Below are 18,964 nucleotides of genomic sequence, written 5' to 3'. Positions count from 1 at the left end.
TATTTTAAATTATAATCCAGCTATACAACAAATATATGCATTCTCTGCATTATTTTCTATTTGGTGAATCACTTAAATGGTTTATTCAATCTTTACATTTCCATTCTTCGAAATATGGCCAATAATACTTACGTCATCATCGTCATCATGATATGAAACGAAGTCTTCATCTTTTGATTCTACGCCAATAACATCTCCGTACAAATCAAATTTGTTAATAGCGATGCAAGGAGGATATCCAGGGCAGGCATCGTTCTGTATAAGCCGTACGTATTTTCCAGTATAAGTATTATCTAATTTATATTCTTTCTCGTTGCAATACCTCATCTCATTGTCTTTTTCAATTTTATGAACCGTTTTCCATGTTTTATTGTCGTCTGAGATCTGTAATGACCAGGAGTATAGGCAGCAATCGAAGCACCTGCCATAATATTCGTCGTCACAGCAGCATCCATCGTCGTAGCAGCAGCCGCATCGAATAAAATATCCGTTGAAACTGAATTTTCGGTCTTTCAAAGAGAATTGAATAAATGGATGTTCTTCGTATGAATGCCCACAGTTGGAACACCAATCGTAGCGTTTATCCCATGGATAAATTGCGTATTCGGGTTTAGTTAGCTGCTTTGAACCGTTAATGTACTGTCTCGATGATCCACTGGCATCAATAATTACTATTTTATCATTATAGACTTTGTTAAATATTCCTTTTTTATCAGGACTCGAAGTTGATACTGAAAGCAAAAATGAAATCATTTTTTGTCACCTTTTTAAAATGTAATGAAGCCCCTTTTTTTTATAAAAATTAATTAAAATGTGTTTGATGATTTTAGTGAAAATATCATTTCAATTTTCGTCTTTGGAGTTATTGAAAGATTCCAAATATTTCATTATTTCAGCAACAAAAAGTCTAAACTGCATAACAAAACCCAGTAAGAAGCATACAAAGGATTAATTAAAAAAAATTATAAATGCATTAATTAATTCAGTAATTCTTTAGATTTTTTAGTCAAATTTTGCATTTCCGTTTTTAGATATATGTCCGATAATGCTTACATCGTCATCATCATCGTGGTAAGATACGAAATCATCAGCATTTCCATCTGAAAGAGAACCATCATCATTTACAATTGTTCCAAATAAGTCAAATCGATTTATTGCAAAGCATGGAGGATATCCTGGGAATGGGGCATCTTGTATTAATCTAACGTATCTCGCAGTATATGTTTTATCAAACTTGTATTCTCGACTCTTGCAATTATCTTTATCACTATCTTTCTCTATCTGATGAACTGTGGTCCATGTCTTATTGTCATTTGAGATTTGTAAAGACCAAGAATACATATAACAATCGATGCATCCATAGAAATCATCATCACAGCAACACCCATTGTAATAGCAGCAGCCATTTCTAACAAAATATCCGTTAAATTTGAATTGTTTGTTAATTAAAGAAAATGTAATCCAGGGCTTTTTGGAATACTCATGATAACAGTTTGAACACCAATCATAGTTTTTATCCCATGGGTAAATGGCATATTCAGGTTGAGTCATCTTTTTAGAGCCATTAATATACTGTTTTGATGACCCGCTGACTTCTATTTTGATAATTTTTTCACTGTAAGCTACTTTGAATATGCTACGGCTGTCCAAATCTATTTTTTCCCCTATCAAACTCAACAGCATCCTATTTTTGTGTGTCACTTTTTTGTTGTTATATGTTTATTTTCTTTTCACCTTTTATTAGAAGTGAATCCGTAAGTGGGATATTCAAAAAAATATTTGATGATAAAATTATATTAATTGAAGCTAGTGGATCATCAAAACAACTGATAAATGGCTCTATGCAAATGACTCAGCCTGAATACGCCATTTACCCTTGGACAAAATCATACGATTGGTGTTCAAACTGTGCCCATACATATGAAGAGCATCCTTATATTACATTTTCATTAAAGAACAAACTCTTTAAATTTAATGGATATTTCGTACGAAGCGGTTGTTGTTACAGAAATGGCTGCTGTTGTGAAGATGATTTTTATCACTACTGCATTGAATGCTGCCTTTATTCTTGGTCTCTCCAAATTTCAGATGATAATAAAACATGGACTAAAGTACATTCTGTAGAAAAAGATAGAGAAATGAGAAGATGTAAAGAGAAAACATATAAACTTGACAAGGAATATACAGCAAAATACGTAAGATTCTTCCAAGAAGAAGCCTGCCCTGGGGATCCTCCTTGCATTGCAATTAACCAATTTGAACTTCTTGGAGATGTAGCAGGTGAGGATGCTCGCGATGAAGAATTTGTTTCTTTCCATGATGATGACGATGATGTAAGTATTATTGGGCACATTTCTAAAAATGGAAATGTTAAGATAGAATAAAAATAATGCAATTAATATTGTGCAGTATTTACTTTAGTATCTCTACAAAGTATCAAATTGAGTCAGTAATAACTCAAATGAAAACAAGTTTAGAGTCTATTTCTGATTACAAAATCGATTGATATATACGGTTCAACAAACAGTAATAGAAGTTTTTGAAGCCCATCAAATTGGGAATTCTAAAAATTGGTGAAATCATTAATAAATTACTATGAAATTATAAAATATTTGGTCAACTCTTGGTTTAAGTTATCTAAGAAAATCATTGTGGCGATAATAACCTTAAATTATTCGTATTAAAATGGATTATAACACAAATGTACAAAATGTATCCAAATTATTCGTAGTTATCTTCATTTTTTCACTTTTCGCCATATATTCAAAAGTATAAGAATATTGGGAATTATATTATAATCGCTTTTTCACTCGATTTTATTACCTAAAGTAATTCTATAATGTTTCAAAAATAACCTTATTGAAATTGAATTCTCTTAAGATTAAAATTCAGAGACAGCGATTCTTTGAGTTTTATTGACGAACAAACATATATGATTTAATGATATTCTACATTTATTGATGTATAAATTTTAAGAGTATGTTATGAATTGTGAAAAAAAAACGATTTTTAGCATGATTTAATCACACATATATTTCAATATACAGCAAATTTTATATATATATTTTAACATTCTGAAAAAAATTAAATTTCATTAATTTTCAAAGATAATTTTTCTTATTTTAACATGGTACTTTATAAAACAGTATATTATACGATACGCTAGAATTTTTAATAATCATTCAATTTTCTTTCTAACAAAATAAAATGCTAACTTTCTTCATTCCTTTCCTTTTTCAATTTACCATCCAATATACATATGAAAATATAGATCAAGATATATTGATAGCCAGTGTTCTCACAGTTGATTCTAATACTTTTAATAATGTTAACCTAAGACAGCTTACTTTTGTAGGGACAACATCAATTCAAACTCTTTCTGGTATTAACAAAGTAAAAATAATCGACCTCCCAGCCACGTTAACCTCGATTTCTACAAACGGCTTTAATTCATTTGTAGATCTTGAGTTTGTAATGCCAAAATGCTATTGTACTCACCAGATGGTAGCTTTAATCCATCAACTCAATCTGCTAACTATGTAATCAGATATTTCGGTCAACGTGATATTCTTCAAATTGATTTTTCATGTCATATTGTATCATATGCATTTAACATAAAGGATTTCTATGTTAAAATGCTGACATTAGGTTCTTTTTCATCAACAAATCCAAGTATCAATTTTCAACAACAACCAATCACATTCGAATCAGTTTTCGTATATAATTATAAGTCAGTAACCAATCCACCAGAAATGAAACGAATTTATATTTCGAAATCACAAGCATATTCTAAAATGCCTCAAGTAAATGAAGTTTTCATATTTGAAAGCTCTTCATCGTCATCATCATCTAATTCTGGCACAGTTGAAACACAAAATCTGGAAATTTCAATTACTTCTAGTACAACAGTTTTAGGATTTACAGATAGTATTATACAAATTCGTGGATATTTCTCTTCTATTTCTTATATAACCAAGGTTGTTTTTGAGGGAAGTAATGTAATTAACTTTAATTCAGGCTTATTTGCTGACTCAGCTGTAACGAATATAGATTTCACAAACAGGAGATATTCTTTTACTGAACCATTCCTTCTTCAAATTCCTCATTTTGTCCATGTTGAAATTCCTCAATTCATGACAGCTATTCCAGATAAACTTTATGATCAGGCAATTGGAAATCAGACGATAACAATCAGAGATAATATTGACACAATTGGATCAAGATCTTTTTATTCATGCCGAGGAATTGAAGTTGTTAGATTGCCAAGTTCAGTTAAAACAATAAAATCACTGGCGTTCGCGCTATGTATTGATTTGAAAAAGATTAATTTTGACTCAGTAACATCTGTAGAAAATTATGCATTCAGTCGATGCAATTCACTTGAAAGTATTACATTCATTAGCAATGTGACACTAGGTGAACGTATCTTTCTTTTCTGTGAAAAAATTAAGTATGTAACATTTAACGGTCCAAACAGTCAATTCAATGGAAAAGGCATTTTCGATGGATGTGTTAAATTATCTAGTATAACTCTTGCAGACAGAATTACATCCCTCGGTAAAGAAATGTTTTCACAGTGTCACAGTGTGACTTCTATCTCCTTACCAGATTCAATTTCAGTTCTTTCTGAAAGATGTCTTCACAATACATCCATAGAAACATTTAAGATTCCTAACTCAGTTGTCAGCATTGGCTTCTTTGGAGTCATAAAGACATTGAAGAGAATATACATCGAAAGTGCATCAAAACTTGCTGAGATAAGGCCAGATACATTCGGTTGGGTTAACTGTCAGAGCGTGATTGAACTGACTTTCCCTAACATTCAACATATAGAATTGATAAGTAACAACAATTTTGTTAAATCTGATGGATATTTGTATACAAAAGACTATAAAACATTGATTGTTTGTCTTCCAGAAAATGATCAAGAATCAACAATAATCTCACCTCTTACGGAAACTATACAGTCATTTGCTTTCTTTAACAGACATAATTTACAAAATCTTGTTTTCCCTGATTCGCAAATCACAATTATCTCAGAATACTCTTTCTATAATATGACTTCATTGAAAAATGTCAAGTTACCCATTGATGTTTGGGTGAACTATAGCACTTTTATTTTATGCAATAACATTGTTCGCTTTTGCTATGTTAATACTAACCAAAGTTATATCACATATGTTACAAATTCCGGAACTCCAGCGTCATCTATTGGCTATGACTGCTCAAATACTCCTTCTGTTGACCCACCTGATCTCCTTCCAAGAACTGCATTTCCAACAGCATTTGCTACGGCAGAGCAAACATTTGCACCAACAGCTATTCCGAAGGATTCAAGATATCCTAAGCATGGAACATTAGAAGTTCAGGAGAAAACAGTAGATCCATTTAAGCTGATGGTAGCAGCAGTGTATTATATGTAAATTTAAGGAATAAACTTTATTTCTATTCTGCGATTAAATTTCTTTTTAAAATTAAGTCTAATCACATGAACTTTAAAGCATTTCTTAAGGATGTCAATTTGGAAGAAAAGTGAGAAAATTCCTAAAATGCTAAAAATGAATTTTCCAAACGTGCTTTTTTATCTCATTTTTTTGATTTTAAAAAAAATTTGGAGAGAAGAACTCTTCGTTTTTGAATTTTATCACGATGGTTTTAAAGTATATTAGACACATGTATTGATATTACTATTTTTGTATATTTTGAGAGAAAATCCCTAAAAAGTGAGAAAATCTAAGACGGTTTGAGAAAATATATAAACTATTGAAAATTTGAATTAAACTTCTAATTTGGAAAAAAGAAATTTGGAAAGAAGAAAAATCAAAAATCGAGATTTAGACTCAGCATCAAATGGAGAACAAAATGTTTCTTCATATGAAGGGAAAAAATTTTCTTGTGAACAAATAGAGTTTTTAAAATTTTATTGTATGAAAAAAAAAAAAAAAAAAAAAAAAGGGAGTGGGGCTTCCAGGCACTTCGTGCCTTCTAGCCCTGAAGATGATTGGTATAATGAAGTTTTTTTTTTTCTTGGGGTGGCCTTCCAGGGGCTGCGCCCCTTCTAGCCCACATAAATGAAGTTCTTATTCGGAGGGCTTCCAGGCGCGTTGCGCCCTCTAGCCCATAAGAAATTTTTCCCAAGACCCAAGAGGAGGACCGAACCCCAGCCGACCAGCTATTGACTTTTTTGTAGAGCACTCAAAATAGTATAACTTTGTCCGGACAAGTAAGGGTCTATCGTCGCTACAGGAAAAGTTACAGGCGTTCCAAGGAAGTATACTTTGAGAAGCCTTTTTCCCTTATAGAATGAGATAGGACGGTTATTTTACAAAACCGACAACACTTTGACCGAGTAGTTTTTTGTGCTGAACAAAAAGTGTCATATAAACATCTGTCAAAAACCGCTTTTTAACTTCACTTAAAATGCCACGTAAGCTACGTAAGAATATACGTAAGAGGAAGGGAGCATTGAAACATCCAATAGTAAAACTAACACCACAACAACAGTTGCAACAACAAATGATGAATGACCCCACTATGTTGCAACAAATGTCAAGCAACCCTATGCTTTTAAACCGAGTTATTGGTGCACAGAGTGGAGGTTTAAGAGCGGCACTTTTAGCGAAAATGGCAGGCTATGGTGGAGCTGCAGACGGAACAGCTTATAACCCTCAAAGTCAAATGAATTTGAGTTCACTCAAAAATCAAATAACAGATGTCAAAAAGTCAAACATAGACATACAGAAACAAATAAGTGAAAACGAAAAGAAACTAGAATATGACAGACACACAAAGAAACTCAATGAGTTAAACGTAGAGAAAAAGAAGAAAGAAGAACAACTGAAAGAACTAGGTACAGAGGAATATGCGAAAAAAGTGTCAGAAAAAGCAGCAGAAGTAGCAAAAATGGAACAAGATGTTATAAATTTGAAAAACCATACTACTCAATATAAAGTACTGAAAGATGAAGAAATAAAACAAAAAGCCCTGAAGACATATATGGATAGCGATGAGTATAAAAAAGAAGTTGAAGCAAATGTAAAGGCAGAAAAACTTTTACAGTTGCAAAACCAAACCGTACAGTATGAAAACTTAGCACAAGAAAGTAAAAATAACGACGCAGCCATGCAAAAGGCAATGAAAAGCGCAGAATATATAAAAGCTAATAATGACTGGTTAGATGCCCAAGCCAACGCTAAAGCAGCCCAACTTATAGGGTCAATAAGGACAAAAATACAAGCGGATGAAGACAGTTCAAATGAAGCTTTAATGAATGCTGACTTTAAGAATGCCTTCGAAGCTCTTCATAGTAAGGTGAAACTATGTGAACGACTTCTCATCTGGAAAGAAACTGAAGTCTGAAGGTTTCGACAAAGAGTTAAGAGAAGTAGCACAAAATATGACGAAAATAACAGATGCAGCAACGAGACAGGCAGTTCAAAGTGCCTATGACGCCGTTAGAGCAACTGTTGTGGAAAGTCAAGAAAAAGAGTTACAACAGACCAAAACAGACCTAGTAAATGCTTTCTTAAAAACGAAAAGTCAGGTAGGACATTATGCTGCAGATGGAACATATGTGCCAGCTGGTGGAACTTATATACCAGCTGGTGGAACTTATATACTAGCTAGTGGAACTTATATACCACCAAACCCTCCAAGAGAAGCACCTGCACCAGGACTACCTAAAACATTTACATCGTCACATGGACACAGACACAGGCATGCACCAAAACAACAACCAACAGTTCAAAATCCAGCACCACCACAACAACCAAAACCAACAGTTCAAAATCCAGCACAGCAACCAACAGTTCAAAATCCAGCACAACAACCACCTACACAACCAGCACAGCAACCAACAGTTCAAAACCCTGCACAACAACCACCTCCACAAACAGAGCAAGGACATAAAAGAAGTAGAGAACAAGGAAACCAAGAATTCTTAAAAATGCTTAAAGAAAAGTGTGGTTTCCCAGATACTGTTGACTTTAGTGACAGATATAAAGAAGCTATTAGAAAGTTCAAGGATGGAAATACTGACCCGAACCTATTTAGCTTTATGGCTCAGCACCAAAAAGGATATAATCTCAAACCTGGAAAATACAAGCTCGCTAAGGGATATGATTTAATAGCATATCATCCAAATGACATGAACGAATTTACTCCGAGATATTTGATGTCAGAGCTAAATGACAATACAACTTTCGTCATGAAACGCGTAAAAAATAGAGACGGAACGAAAGAAGAAAGGCTTATGAATGCGGATGACGTAGATAGGGAAATTGTTGAAAACGGTCTCGGAATATATGAAATGCCAGCAGATGAGGTACAAGAAACTCCACAGGAAGAAGTTCAGATACAACCAGACATGGAAGAAATAGTTCAGCAACAACAGCTAGAAGAGCCTGAAGGAAACGAACAAGTCCCTCCTTTGGAAACTAACTTCACAGAACTAGATGAAGATTTGGAACAGCCGGAAAATCTTGACCCTCAACAAGTGTATGTGAAGAATATGGAAGATTTCCAAGAGTCTAAAAAAAATTCGGCTGACACAGTAGAAGAATATCGAAAAATGTTTGCCGACATACAAAAGACTCCAACACCAGATGAAAATATTCAGCATAGAATGGAAGTACTGAAAGAAAATGTACACAAATACAACAACCCTTTTTACTTACGAGCATTTAACGTTCAATCTTTGGATGAACTCGGTGAAAATAAAAGGTTAAATTTCAAGAAAACATATAGAAATGAAACATTGTTTAAAGTTCATTCAGAACCTAACCAAGATGGAAACAAACCTACTTTTGTTTCTGCAGACTATGGAACTACAATGAGATGGGGTCATAAAGCTAATCCGGATAGGTGGTTCATAAACTTACAACCTCAATTCCAAGAAGTTGTAGACGCAATGGAAGTGAATGGTGAACCAGATATAGCTGGTATTTTCAGCGCGGCTTTAATGCCATTGAAAGATATGAAACATGCAGATATTTTGGACCAGTATGAAATGAACATGGCTGATGGAAATATAACACCTGACGTTCTAGAACATTTATCTCAAAGAACTACACAGAACCATAGAGATGGTATATTTGGTGAAGAGTTTAGAAAGAAAGTTAGGAGAGAGAAGGAAGAGAACCTATTGTACATGACCTTGCAAACGAAAGTTTGCAAAATGTCATAAAAACTTACTTTGCAGACAATGAACCGAGAAGGGATGAATATTTAAGAAAACTCAAATGGACAGTACCAAATGAAATGTTAGTATTGAAAAACATGTTCCTTGACAAAATAAAACCAACTACAGAAATAAATGACGCAAGACTGAAAGATTGGGTAAAAGTTCCCATTAAAGATATTGTTGGTAACATGGAAAGAAAACCAGAATGGCTACAAAAACATATATTTGGAAACGAGCTTATTCCATATGGACAAGCTCTGTTTGAAGAGCTTGAACCGGAAACTCAGGAAAGAGTCATGCAAACAATACGCGAAGACTCAAATACAAAACTATGACAAACTCTTTCTAGGATATAGGTTACCTGAGATGGGCGACCAGAGCCCAAAGGCAAAAAGGACATGGGAAATTTACAACATACTAGGTGAACATGAGGCAAAGATGCAACAACTTGAAGCAGAGGGCAAGTTACCAAAAGCGACACCAAGAAAGAAGAGAAGAGTAGAACAAAGTGAAAGTAGTGAAGAAGTAACTTCATCTAGTGAAAGTAGTGGCAATGAAGGAAAAAGAAGAGTTAAAGATTCAGTCAGGAAGAAAGTAAAGCCTGGTCCACGTGGGTTCTATTATGACATATAAATCCAACTATTCTATATTTTTACCCATATGAAATGTACGCCGCTCAGAATATAACGCCAACAGTTTTGGATGCCATGAATGGAAATGTTTCCGAATGGTATAACGAATGCGACAATGCCATTAGAAGGTCAGAAATAGTTCCTGGAACTTACGAATATACAACTGCTGTTTCTTATGGAAACGTAGGTGAGTTTGGAGAAGGTTCTTCAACAACAGTAGATATTGCTTGCGACAGGTTTCATATTATTTCTATTGACAACTCTTTCTTATACGTGGAACAAGACATTGAAATAAAACCTTCTGCCAAGTTGTCTGACAAGAAAGGTTGCAATGGAATTTTCTATGTCGGATACCAATATGCTCCAGAAGTTTTCATGGATATAAGATATATTCTAACTCTGACTTAGTTCAAACAGTAACATGGGCAAACTATGAATGGTTCGCTTTGAGAAACTCAGTACAACCACAAGCTAGAGAACAAACAGACCAGTATGCAACTATTGAGAAAATAAGAAGACTTGACCCTAACGTTCCAGGAGTTTATGTTGACCTTTCTGGACAAACTGCAGCAGCAGTAACCAAAGTAAAACTGAAACTTAGAGTTCCTTTGTCATCTTTCCTCATCTTCAGGTTTTTAGATACTTGCCAAACTGGGCAGGAAAATTTCTATCGAACTTATCCAAGCAAAAATAACTTAGTCATTGCACCAACACAAGACCCATTCAGCATTACTGTAGCTGGAACTGGTGGAGCCAGGTTCTGTGACTTTTGCAAAGACGAGGTTGACTTAGACTTTGGTTTCTCAAACTTCAACACTGAAGTAAACTATTATATTTCAATGCTGCTGGAACTGCTTGGGACCCGGTTAATTCACATGCGAAAAATTTGAATGCAAGAGAATAGAAAGCAGACTTGCAGTCTATATGTTGGACCCAGATTTCAAATGCTTTAGCTGCCAAATATATTGCAGTTCCACTTATGTTCCCTATACACCAAATATCTGTCAAAGACTTTGCAGGTGAAGTTGGAAACCAAAGTGCTGACCCAGGTGCAAGAACAGATATTGCTTTAACAACTGCAATGAAACATGCAGATACTATGTTTGTACTGTTCAGACGAACTATAAATGACTATTCTTGTTTCTACAACCCTGGTATTAAATATCATATATAAACATAGATGGCAAATATTATCCAAGAGAAGAATATTCTACAGTTGAGGATATGAGGTCATACAACTTGACATTAGATGCTATGAACTTTAACAACAACTTCACAACAACCATTAACCCTGAAATGCAAAGTTCTATTATGCCATATGTGAAAGTATGGACTCATACAGGAAGTCAAAAAACTCAATATACAAATGGAGACCGTTCAAACTTTGGCTTGGCATTCCATTTGCTGACTCAGAAGACTTTATGGGTGGTATTTCAACTGTTGGTACAGTTCAAATACAATATACTGGTGACAGAGACGGTCCAGATGAATTGAAAGCAAAGAAGTTTACAAAACCAATAGCACTTTTCACGGAAGATGCTCTTTTGAAGATTCGTTCGATGAAAACCTGCTGGGGCTCCTCAGATTGGCATAACGACAGCTTCCATCGAGCAGATTTTGGCAGCAGGTCAGTAAGTTGTTCTTGAACTGACTTCTCTCCGTCAAATATTGACAGTACGCCAGTTTTGACATAATATTGTATTATAAACTTTCCTTTAGTAATATCGGTCAGTTTTGAAGTTATATTTTTGTCTGCTTCAAAACTTTCACCATTTCAGTTATACCAACTTTCTTTGCTTTATGAAAATATTTAGGTTCAGCAAAGACTGCTATTCTATAACATTTTCCATTGTTTGTGTAAAGAACTATTCTGTCAATGTATTTGTATTGTTTGTGAGTTAAACCTTGTTTTGCTTCAATTCAAGAGATATCCGAATACGTCCATCTTTTTATTCTAAGTAAAATGTCATTTCCGAAAATAGAAGCGTAAGTGTTTTCAAAAGGTTTAATGGCGGTGGCAGATGTGAAGTTAAATTCACCAACTCAAACAAACAGTCAAAGTGTTATTGTCAATGTCAAGAAAGAGATGTTGAAATGGGGAAACCATACGAAGACGAAGATGGTATAACAATAGTTCCTGTAAAAGAACAACCAACATATCCTGAAGTTAGCAGAGACTTAAGTTCTGTTGCAGATATTCGAACGACTATCATGCAACTTAAAGACAAACTTCAAACTCAGGAGAAGAATTTGTCAAGCTTTAGAGTATAATGTTAAACTTGGTCGAACACACCCTGTAAAAGTACTCATATGTCATTGCACCTCATGAAGTTTTGAAAGAACTATTGAAACTTTTGACAGAGGCAGACGATATAAACATCAAAGAAATAGAACCCGACATTGCTTGCTGTGGGTTTATAATGTCATTGACAAGATATACGTTATGAAAGGAGGTGAAACGTTGAACTTAAAATATAGTTTCCCAGATGTTATAAAATATTTGACGATCACAACATTTCATTAAAATTTATTTGCTAAGTAAAAATGTCAAAACTTCTTGAAAGATGTTTGAAGAAAAATAATATAGACTTTATTTCATGTAAAGGACTTTACACACTTTTGAACGATATGAAAGACCCTGTTTGTTTGTTCGTGTAGACAAAGGAAAGTTCTATGTCTTTACAAAATATTTGAACTTCTTAGACAGAGAACTTCAAGAAACGCCATGTGAAAGTTTAGATGAAGTTCTTCTCCACTTTCAGAAAAACTTTTAAAATATATATAAATGGCAGAAGACATAATGGTTTATACTATTACGACTAAAAAACCCTGAGTCATATAATTCTATAACAACAAACTTACAAAGTCCTCAAGGACGATATTGTAAAACTAACCTTAAACACAATGACGACTAAAGCCTGTTTTGCTCTTTTGACACCAGAAGACTTTATTGTTTGAATGGTAAAAAATACTCCTTTGAAGATACTTCTCAGATATACCACCAACAGGTTTTGTTGACTTATTTAATACTTTAAGACGGATGTAACATGTGCTGCAACTAGAGCAGGTTCATTATGTTTGGATGTCCGACTGAGTTTACTATAAACGATATGAGCTATAATACAAAACTTATTTCTGGTTTTACTACCACAGTTTCCTATAACAGGAAAAGGTGTCATACAAGGAATGTCTATTCCATTGACATATAAGCACACCAATCTTATATATTGTTTCAAACTTAGGTTCAAAGTGTTATTCGAATGTCGACAGAAACTATTATGACCAAAGATACTTATGCGTATAAACAATACTTTCTCTGCTGGTTTGCCTAGTTGTTCATTCGAATGCAGAATTTTCAACCTTAGTGAACTCAAACACTTTGGCAAGTATAACGTGACATTAGTTGACGCAAACTTTGTTCCTGTAAAACTTTTATGTCCTATGTTATTTGTCAATGACGCAGAAAGTTTCGAATTGGAAGATGCAACTGGTGAAAGTATTGTATTACAAGAACAACTTCAACAACAAATAGCTCAAGAACAACAAATGCAACAAATGCAACAACAAAGTCAAAATAAAAAAAATATTTTTTTATTTTTATAAAAATGTACAGAATAGATGTTTCAGATTTTTATGACTTCCAAGCATTCAGAAATATGTGTCCATTTCGAGACTATAACAAAGCAGTCGAGAATTTGAAACGTTTAGTCATTTATGTTGACTCTGCCCCAGAATGTTATGTTATGAAAGAATGGGATGTAGTCTTTAACAAACCTAAAGCGACAATAGTTTCAGAACAAGAATGTAGACAGAAACTTAAGAAAATAAAAGTCGTACAAGTTGGCATGAAGATGTTAGATGCTTGGGATATCTTATTGTCAAAGTTAGAAGATTTTTCAGTTCGTGGTATAAAGTTTTATACACCTTCTCCAAACTTCTATTCTATCTTCACTGGATATAAATACGAACAAGTAGAATGGAAACACAGTATTATAGAAGCTTGGTTAGACCATGTCAAAGAAATTATATGCAATGGAAACGAAAGAGTCTATGAGTATATCTTATGTTGGTTTGCAAACATCTTACAACATCCAAGTGCTAAAAATGAAACTGCTCTCATTATAATTGGAAAACAAGGAACTGGTAAGAATACTTTCTTTACAGATATCTTATGCAAACTGTTAGAGGGCTATTCGAACCCTAATATGACAAACTTAGAAAACATCTGCGGTAAATTTAACTCCTCAATAGAAAATATGAAACTTATAGTTTGCAATGAACTTCAAAGTATAGATACAACAAAAGTTTTGAACTCAGATGCTTTGAAGAGTCTTATAACAGACAAAGTTGGAGTTGTTGAAAGAAAGTATAAAGACCAAAGAGTTTGTGAGAATGTTGCAAACTTCATTATGGTTTCAAACAATGTTGTTCCGATGAAGTTAGAAAGTTCTGACAGAAGATATGTAGTTGTCAGAACGTCAGATTCTCATATGCAAGATACAGAATATTTTGACGACTTAGCAGAAACTTTGACATCTGACTTTTACAACCACTTGTTCTCATATTTCATGACATTAGATATTTCTAACTTCAATCCAAGACAAATTCCACATACAGAAGAGAGACAAACATTGTTAGAAGCAAACAAGAGTGTATATGAACTGTTTATAGATGAAACTGACTTTGTGTCATTAGATGAAAGGTCATTGTACGATTCGTATAAACAATATTGTCAAGAATATGGTTATATGGCAGCTTCTAAACGTACATTCTTGGCAAATGTCAAAAGTCTTTTAGATGTTCAGAATGGTGTATATACAAAGAAAAATTTTTATGAGTAAATTTAAAAAAAATATTTTTTTATCCGATAGAAAAGATGACGAAATATATTTCAGTAAATAAGTACATGTCAGGACTTAAAGAAGAACTAGACCCATTCACATATTTGAATGTTTACTTCTACCATTTTGAAAAGTCTTCATTCAGCAAAGTTTGGAACATCGAACCAGTTAAGTTTGCTATTGTGACTAAAAATGGTGCGAAATTTGAAGACTTAGACATAGAAGGTTTGTTAGCAGTCAAAGAAAGTTTTGACAGAAGGTTCTCAAACCTTAAAGAAGGCAAAGCATACAAACTTGTTATACCTTATGAACCAAAGAAGACAGACGACTATGAATATTATGAGTCTAAGATAGTTGAAGTTCAAGGTAAATTGGGTAAAAAGATTTTAGAGTCTAAGCCAGTGTTTACTCCTAAAGAGGAAGAGAACATTGACATTGACCCAGAAATGTTCTAAAAATAAAATTTTATTTTTACATGTCAAATTTCTTTTTCTCTGGAACTGGTTCAGGTTCTTTCTTCTCTTCTTCTACTTTCTTTTCTTTCTTTTCTCTCTTTTCTCTCTTCTTCTTCTCTGGTGGAGTTATGTCAAATTTCTCCGAACCATATTTCTGTAAAAGTTCTTTGTCCTTTAATAGCTCTTCTATTCTGTTTTCTATTTCATCTTCAAGAACAGCGCATGTGTCTTCTTTGCATTCTAAGAACTTTTGTTGGACTTCATCTTTCCAATCGGCGTCATCTCTGTCAACAAGTCTGTCATTGACAAATTTTAAGACTGCTCTTTGTAATGTTTTATGGTTCTTGTCATATTCCCAGAAACAGAACTTTAGAACAAATTCACCTTTCTTGTTTACACTATGTAAGATTTTATGGTCGACAGATGTTTTGCTGTCAAAAAGTTTGTCTCGAATATAGATAGCGAAATCACTAGACATTTTCAAAAAGATAAAAATTTTAATTTTTCTAAAAATATGTTAGAAAAAAAGTTTGCTGACATTGACAAGAAATTTGAGAATGTTTTAAACAAGAACAAGAGGAAGTTGGAAAATGCTCAGATAAAGCCTATACATGACAAGTTCTTATTTGCTCAGAATGGTATAACAGGTCTAATTGCACCACCTGGGTCGGGTAAGACTTTCACTTATCTTAAAATGGCTGCACAACAACAAGAACTAGATGAGAAGAACCCATTCTATGAGTTAGTTGTTATTTGTAGTACTTCTGGTCAATTTGACCAAACCGTCAATTCGTTCAAAGATATTATAAAGAAGTCTAAGTTAGTATGTATAAAGGATACTGAGTTGTTAGATTGGATAAAGAAGTACCAAAGAAGAGTTTTGAAGTATAATGCTATAAATGAGTATATAAATTCTAAGTTTAAAGACCCAAATGAGGAAATGCAGAGAATATTAGAGAAGAAACACTTCAGAAACAAACAGAAAGAGATAGAATACATTTCGAAGAAATTGCAATCGTACGATTGGAAGACTTACCCTCATAGATGTCTTCTTATCTTAGATGACTTTGCTTCTCATCCTTTGTTAAAGAACAGAGAACAAGATATGTGTCGAATTCTTAAGAAACTTAGGCACTTTAACATTTCAGTCGTAATATGTGTACAGACAGCCAAGAGTTTAAGTAAGGATGTAAAGAGAATACTTACTGACATAATACTTTTCCCCGGATTGTCCGAAGACGATTTCATGGAACTTATGAAAGAGTCCATGGCAGGTAAGTTTGACAGACATGAACTATGGGAGAAGTATAAAGTCATACAAGACCCTCATACTTCTTTCAGAATTCATATCTACGCAAACAAAGTTCAAATTGTAAAAAGTCAAGCTTGAAAAATCTAAGTGTTTAGTCTTAGTAAGTAAGTCTGTTGTGGTTCTGCAGCTTTCGGTTCTTCTGGCTTTGGAAGGCATTCAGGAAGAGGAACGTCAGTCATCCGTTTGTGTCCTGTTGGAAGGAAAAACTTTTCCTGTCGGAAGGAAGAACTTTTCCTGTCGGAAGGAAGAACTTTTCCTGTCGGAAGGAAGAACTTTTCCTGTCGGAAGGAAGAACTTTTCCTGTCGGAAGGAAATTTTTTTCCTGTTGGAAGGAAAAATTTTTCCTGTTGGAAGGAAAAACTTTTTCTGTCGTTCGACCAAAAAGTTCTCAATTTTCGAAAATTTGAATGGTTTACGGACGGACAACTGGAAAAATTTTTCCTGTAGGAAGGAAAAATTTTTCCTGTAGGAAGGAAAAACTTTTCCTGTTGGAAGGAAAAACTTTTCCTGTTGGAAGGAAAAACTTTTCCTGTCGGAAGGAAGAACTTTTCCTGTCGGAAGGAAGAACTTTTCCTGTTGGAAGGAAAAACTTTTCCTGTCGGAAGGAAGAACTTTTCCTGTCGGAAGGAAGAACTTTTCCTGTAGGAAGGAAGGACTCGGAATGCCAGAAGGATTTGACAAGACAATTTACCTTATAGAGCTACTTGAGCCATCTGAAGTCAAGCGTAAAAATAAAGAGTGCATTTACTCTACTTGTTTGAAGTTGTCAAAATACTCTGTTATTTTTTCCTTTAACAATGGCAAGTCTTCTTTGAAGGTAAGAATTGTACAACCTTTCATATCATAGTGTGTTTGAGGTAACGTATCTTGAACTATTTGTTTCACATCTTCATTCGGTGTCATTGAAATCGGTAAGTTTTCGCGATAGAACCAATTTCTGTCAGATTTGTAAATCTTAGCAAGATCGTAAAAGCTTTTGTTGTTTCTTCTGACTAAATGCAACATAACCATATCTTTATCTTCTTCATTTTCCATCTCTTCAGTATAAATCATATACTTATAGTTCTTTTCCTTTCCTTTTGGTACCGAACGTGGTATTCTTTTCTGTATGCTTTTGTCTTTTGCTTCAAGCTTGTTTTCCATCTCTTCACGTTCTTGTCTATGAATTTCGTCAAGAAGTTTGTAAATATACCAAGCATAACGAGGTGAAGCCCACATTGCAACAGCATTTACAAGAAGTCTATGTACATACCAACCTCTCAAACCATTTGGCAAATTTTCACGATTTTCATAGAGTTTTGGCGACTGCGGTTTTTTACCTGCTCGCTGTTCTTCACTGTTTTCATGAGTTTTAGGCGAGTAAGATTTTTCTCGTAGTCGCTGTTCTTCACGATTTTCATAGAGTTTTATGCAAGACCGAAAAAAATCTGTCTAGAGAAATTTCACTGTTTTCATGAGTTTTGGCGAGTAAGATTTTTTACTTACTCGCAATTTTTCACTGTTTTCATGAGTTTTAGGCGACTGAGTTTTTTTACCTACTCGCTGTTCTTCACTGTTTTCATACGGAATCTCTTCTTTCGGTTTTTCCGAGGGAAGCAAGCATATGAGGAAATTCATGAAATTTGTGCTGAATTCAGTAAAAATATATTTTAGGTGAAGAGGTGAGATCTCACCTGTTTTTTCACCTCTTTTTTCACCTCTTTTTCACAAGCGTTTTACATGGTAAACGTTATTTTCTGACTTTCACAAAAGACCAAAAATAAACGCTTTACATGTATTTTTCAGCAACTTCGTCAAATAATTTTATAGCTTTATCTATCTCATCTACTTCGAAAGTTTCTTTACCTTTCATGGGAGCACCATACATTTCTCAAACTTTTCAAGTAGTTCTGTTTCTGCAGCTCTCATATCATTTACAAACACAACCTTAACTCTATTGACTGTACTGTCATATCTTTTAGTTATATTAAATGTTCTTCCTATCTTATATCTCTTTGTATTGAAGTCCTTCGGTTTCTGAACGATGTAAAGTAAGCCTTCACTGCAACGTTCCGTATCGAATGAACCATATGTTATGAAGTTATATCCAACAACTGGGTCTAACCATAACAAAACTATTGGTATAAGACTTTTGTCTATAAGATATGCTGCAGTTCCATAGAATTTTACCGATATCATAAGCTCAGGATTTCTTGTCAAAATTTTCTGAGTAGAAGCATTTCTAACCCAGTCGTTTGTTTTCTTTCCAGATGGAGATATAATGTCTGACAAAGAATATTTGTTGTATTTCTTTGAGTATCTTACGTTTAAATCACCTATTCTAACCACTTTGGTGTCATTGTCTATCTTTCTAACTGTTTCAAACTCAACCTTTAACATTTTCTGTTCTTACATACAAAATAAAAAAATAAATAAAAATAAAACTAACTTTATTTTTTCTATCTTAAGGAAATTCATGATTTTCATACGGAATCTCTTCTCTCGGTTTTCCGAGGGAAGCAAGCATATGCCATTTTACTCAGAATTTTGTTGCTGAATTCAAT

At 33.9% G+C, this 18,964-nt stretch overlaps 8 protein-coding genes and 3 pseudogenes across 11 annotated transcripts, besides 1 other annotated feature; 6 read left to right on the top strand and 5 right to left on the bottom strand.

Moving 5' to 3' along the window:
* Positions 1 to 52: 52 nt before the first annotated feature.
* Positions 53 to 753, bottom strand: TVAGG3_0462720 (galactose-binding domain-like family; the record flags this gene model as incomplete). Its single annotated transcript, XM_001309343.2, has 1 exon — positions 82 to 753. The coding sequence occupies one exon, from the start codon at positions 751 to 753 to the stop codon at positions 82 to 84; it is 672 nt and encodes a 223-aa protein (XP_001309344.1).
* A 249-nt stretch (positions 754 to 1,002) lies between these two features.
* Positions 1,003 to 1,683, bottom strand: TVAGG3_0462710 (galactose-binding domain-like family; the record flags this gene model as incomplete). Its single annotated transcript, XM_001309344.2, has 1 exon — positions 1,003 to 1,683. The coding sequence occupies one exon, from the start codon at positions 1,681 to 1,683 to the stop codon at positions 1,003 to 1,005; it is 681 nt and encodes a 226-aa protein (XP_001309345.1).
* Positions 1,684 to 1,847: 164 nt separating this feature from the next.
* On the top strand, positions 1,848 to 2,384 carry TVAGG3_0462700 (galactose-binding domain-like family; the record flags this gene model as incomplete). Its single annotated transcript, XM_001309345.1, has 1 exon — positions 1,848 to 2,384. One exon carries the CDS (start codon positions 1,848 to 1,850, stop codon positions 2,382 to 2,384), a length of 537 nt encoding a protein of 178 aa, XP_001309346.1.
* Positions 2,385 to 3,204: 820 nt separating this feature from the next.
* On the top strand, positions 3,205 to 5,576 carry TVAGG3_0462690 (ribonuclease inhibitor domain-containing protein; the record flags this gene model as incomplete). Its single annotated transcript, XM_001309346.2, has 1 exon — positions 3,483 to 5,423. One exon carries the CDS (start codon positions 3,483 to 3,485, stop codon positions 5,421 to 5,423), a length of 1,941 nt encoding a protein of 646 aa, XP_001309347.1.
* A 356-nt stretch (positions 5,577 to 5,932) lies between these two features.
* Positions 5,933 to 18,964: part of a mobile genetic element that runs on past the window's edge.
* On the top strand, positions 6,421 to 6,751 carry TVAGG3_0462680 (protein of unknown function, DUF4106 family; the record flags this gene model as incomplete). Its single annotated transcript, XM_051235131.1, has 1 exon — positions 6,421 to 6,751. A coding segment is annotated over one exon (331 nt), but the record flags the coding sequence as incomplete, so codon positions are not given.
* TVAGG3_0462670 lies at positions 8,570 to 9,689 on the top strand (annotated as a pseudogene). The gene has a single exon. A coding segment is annotated over exon 1 (1,120 nt).
* Positions 13,419 to 14,624, top strand: TVAGG3_0462660 (uncharacterized protein; the record flags this gene model as incomplete). Its single annotated transcript, XM_051235130.1, has 1 exon — positions 13,419 to 14,624. A coding segment is annotated over one exon (1,206 nt), but the record flags the coding sequence as incomplete, so codon positions are not given.
* On the bottom strand, positions 15,126 to 15,367 carry TVAGG3_0462650 (annotated as a pseudogene). Its single transcript has one exon. A coding segment is annotated over exon 1 (242 nt).
* On the top strand, positions 15,624 to 16,155 carry TVAGG3_0462640 (P-loop containing nucleoside triphosphate hydrolases family; the record flags this gene model as incomplete). Its single annotated transcript, XM_051235129.1, has 1 exon — positions 15,624 to 16,155. A coding segment is annotated over one exon (532 nt), but the record flags the coding sequence as incomplete, so codon positions are not given.
* Positions 17,166 to 17,564, bottom strand: TVAGG3_0462630 (uncharacterized protein; the record flags this gene model as incomplete). The annotated part of the gene is made up of 1 exon (XM_051235128.1): positions 17,166 to 17,564. One exon carries the CDS (start codon positions 17,562 to 17,564, stop codon positions 17,166 to 17,168), a length of 399 nt encoding a protein of 132 aa, XP_051092952.1.
* On the bottom strand, positions 18,190 to 18,599 carry TVAGG3_0462620 (annotated as a pseudogene). Its single transcript has one exon. A coding segment is annotated over exon 1 (410 nt).

The sequence above is a fragment of the Trichomonas vaginalis genome, chromosome II (genome assembly GCF_026262505.1).
Source record: "Trichomonas vaginalis G3 chromosome II, whole genome shotgun sequence".
Classification (NCBI taxonomy): domain Eukaryota; phylum Parabasalia; order Trichomonadida; family Trichomonadidae; genus Trichomonas; species Trichomonas vaginalis.
This window is presented reverse-complemented; position numbering and strand designations above follow the sequence as displayed.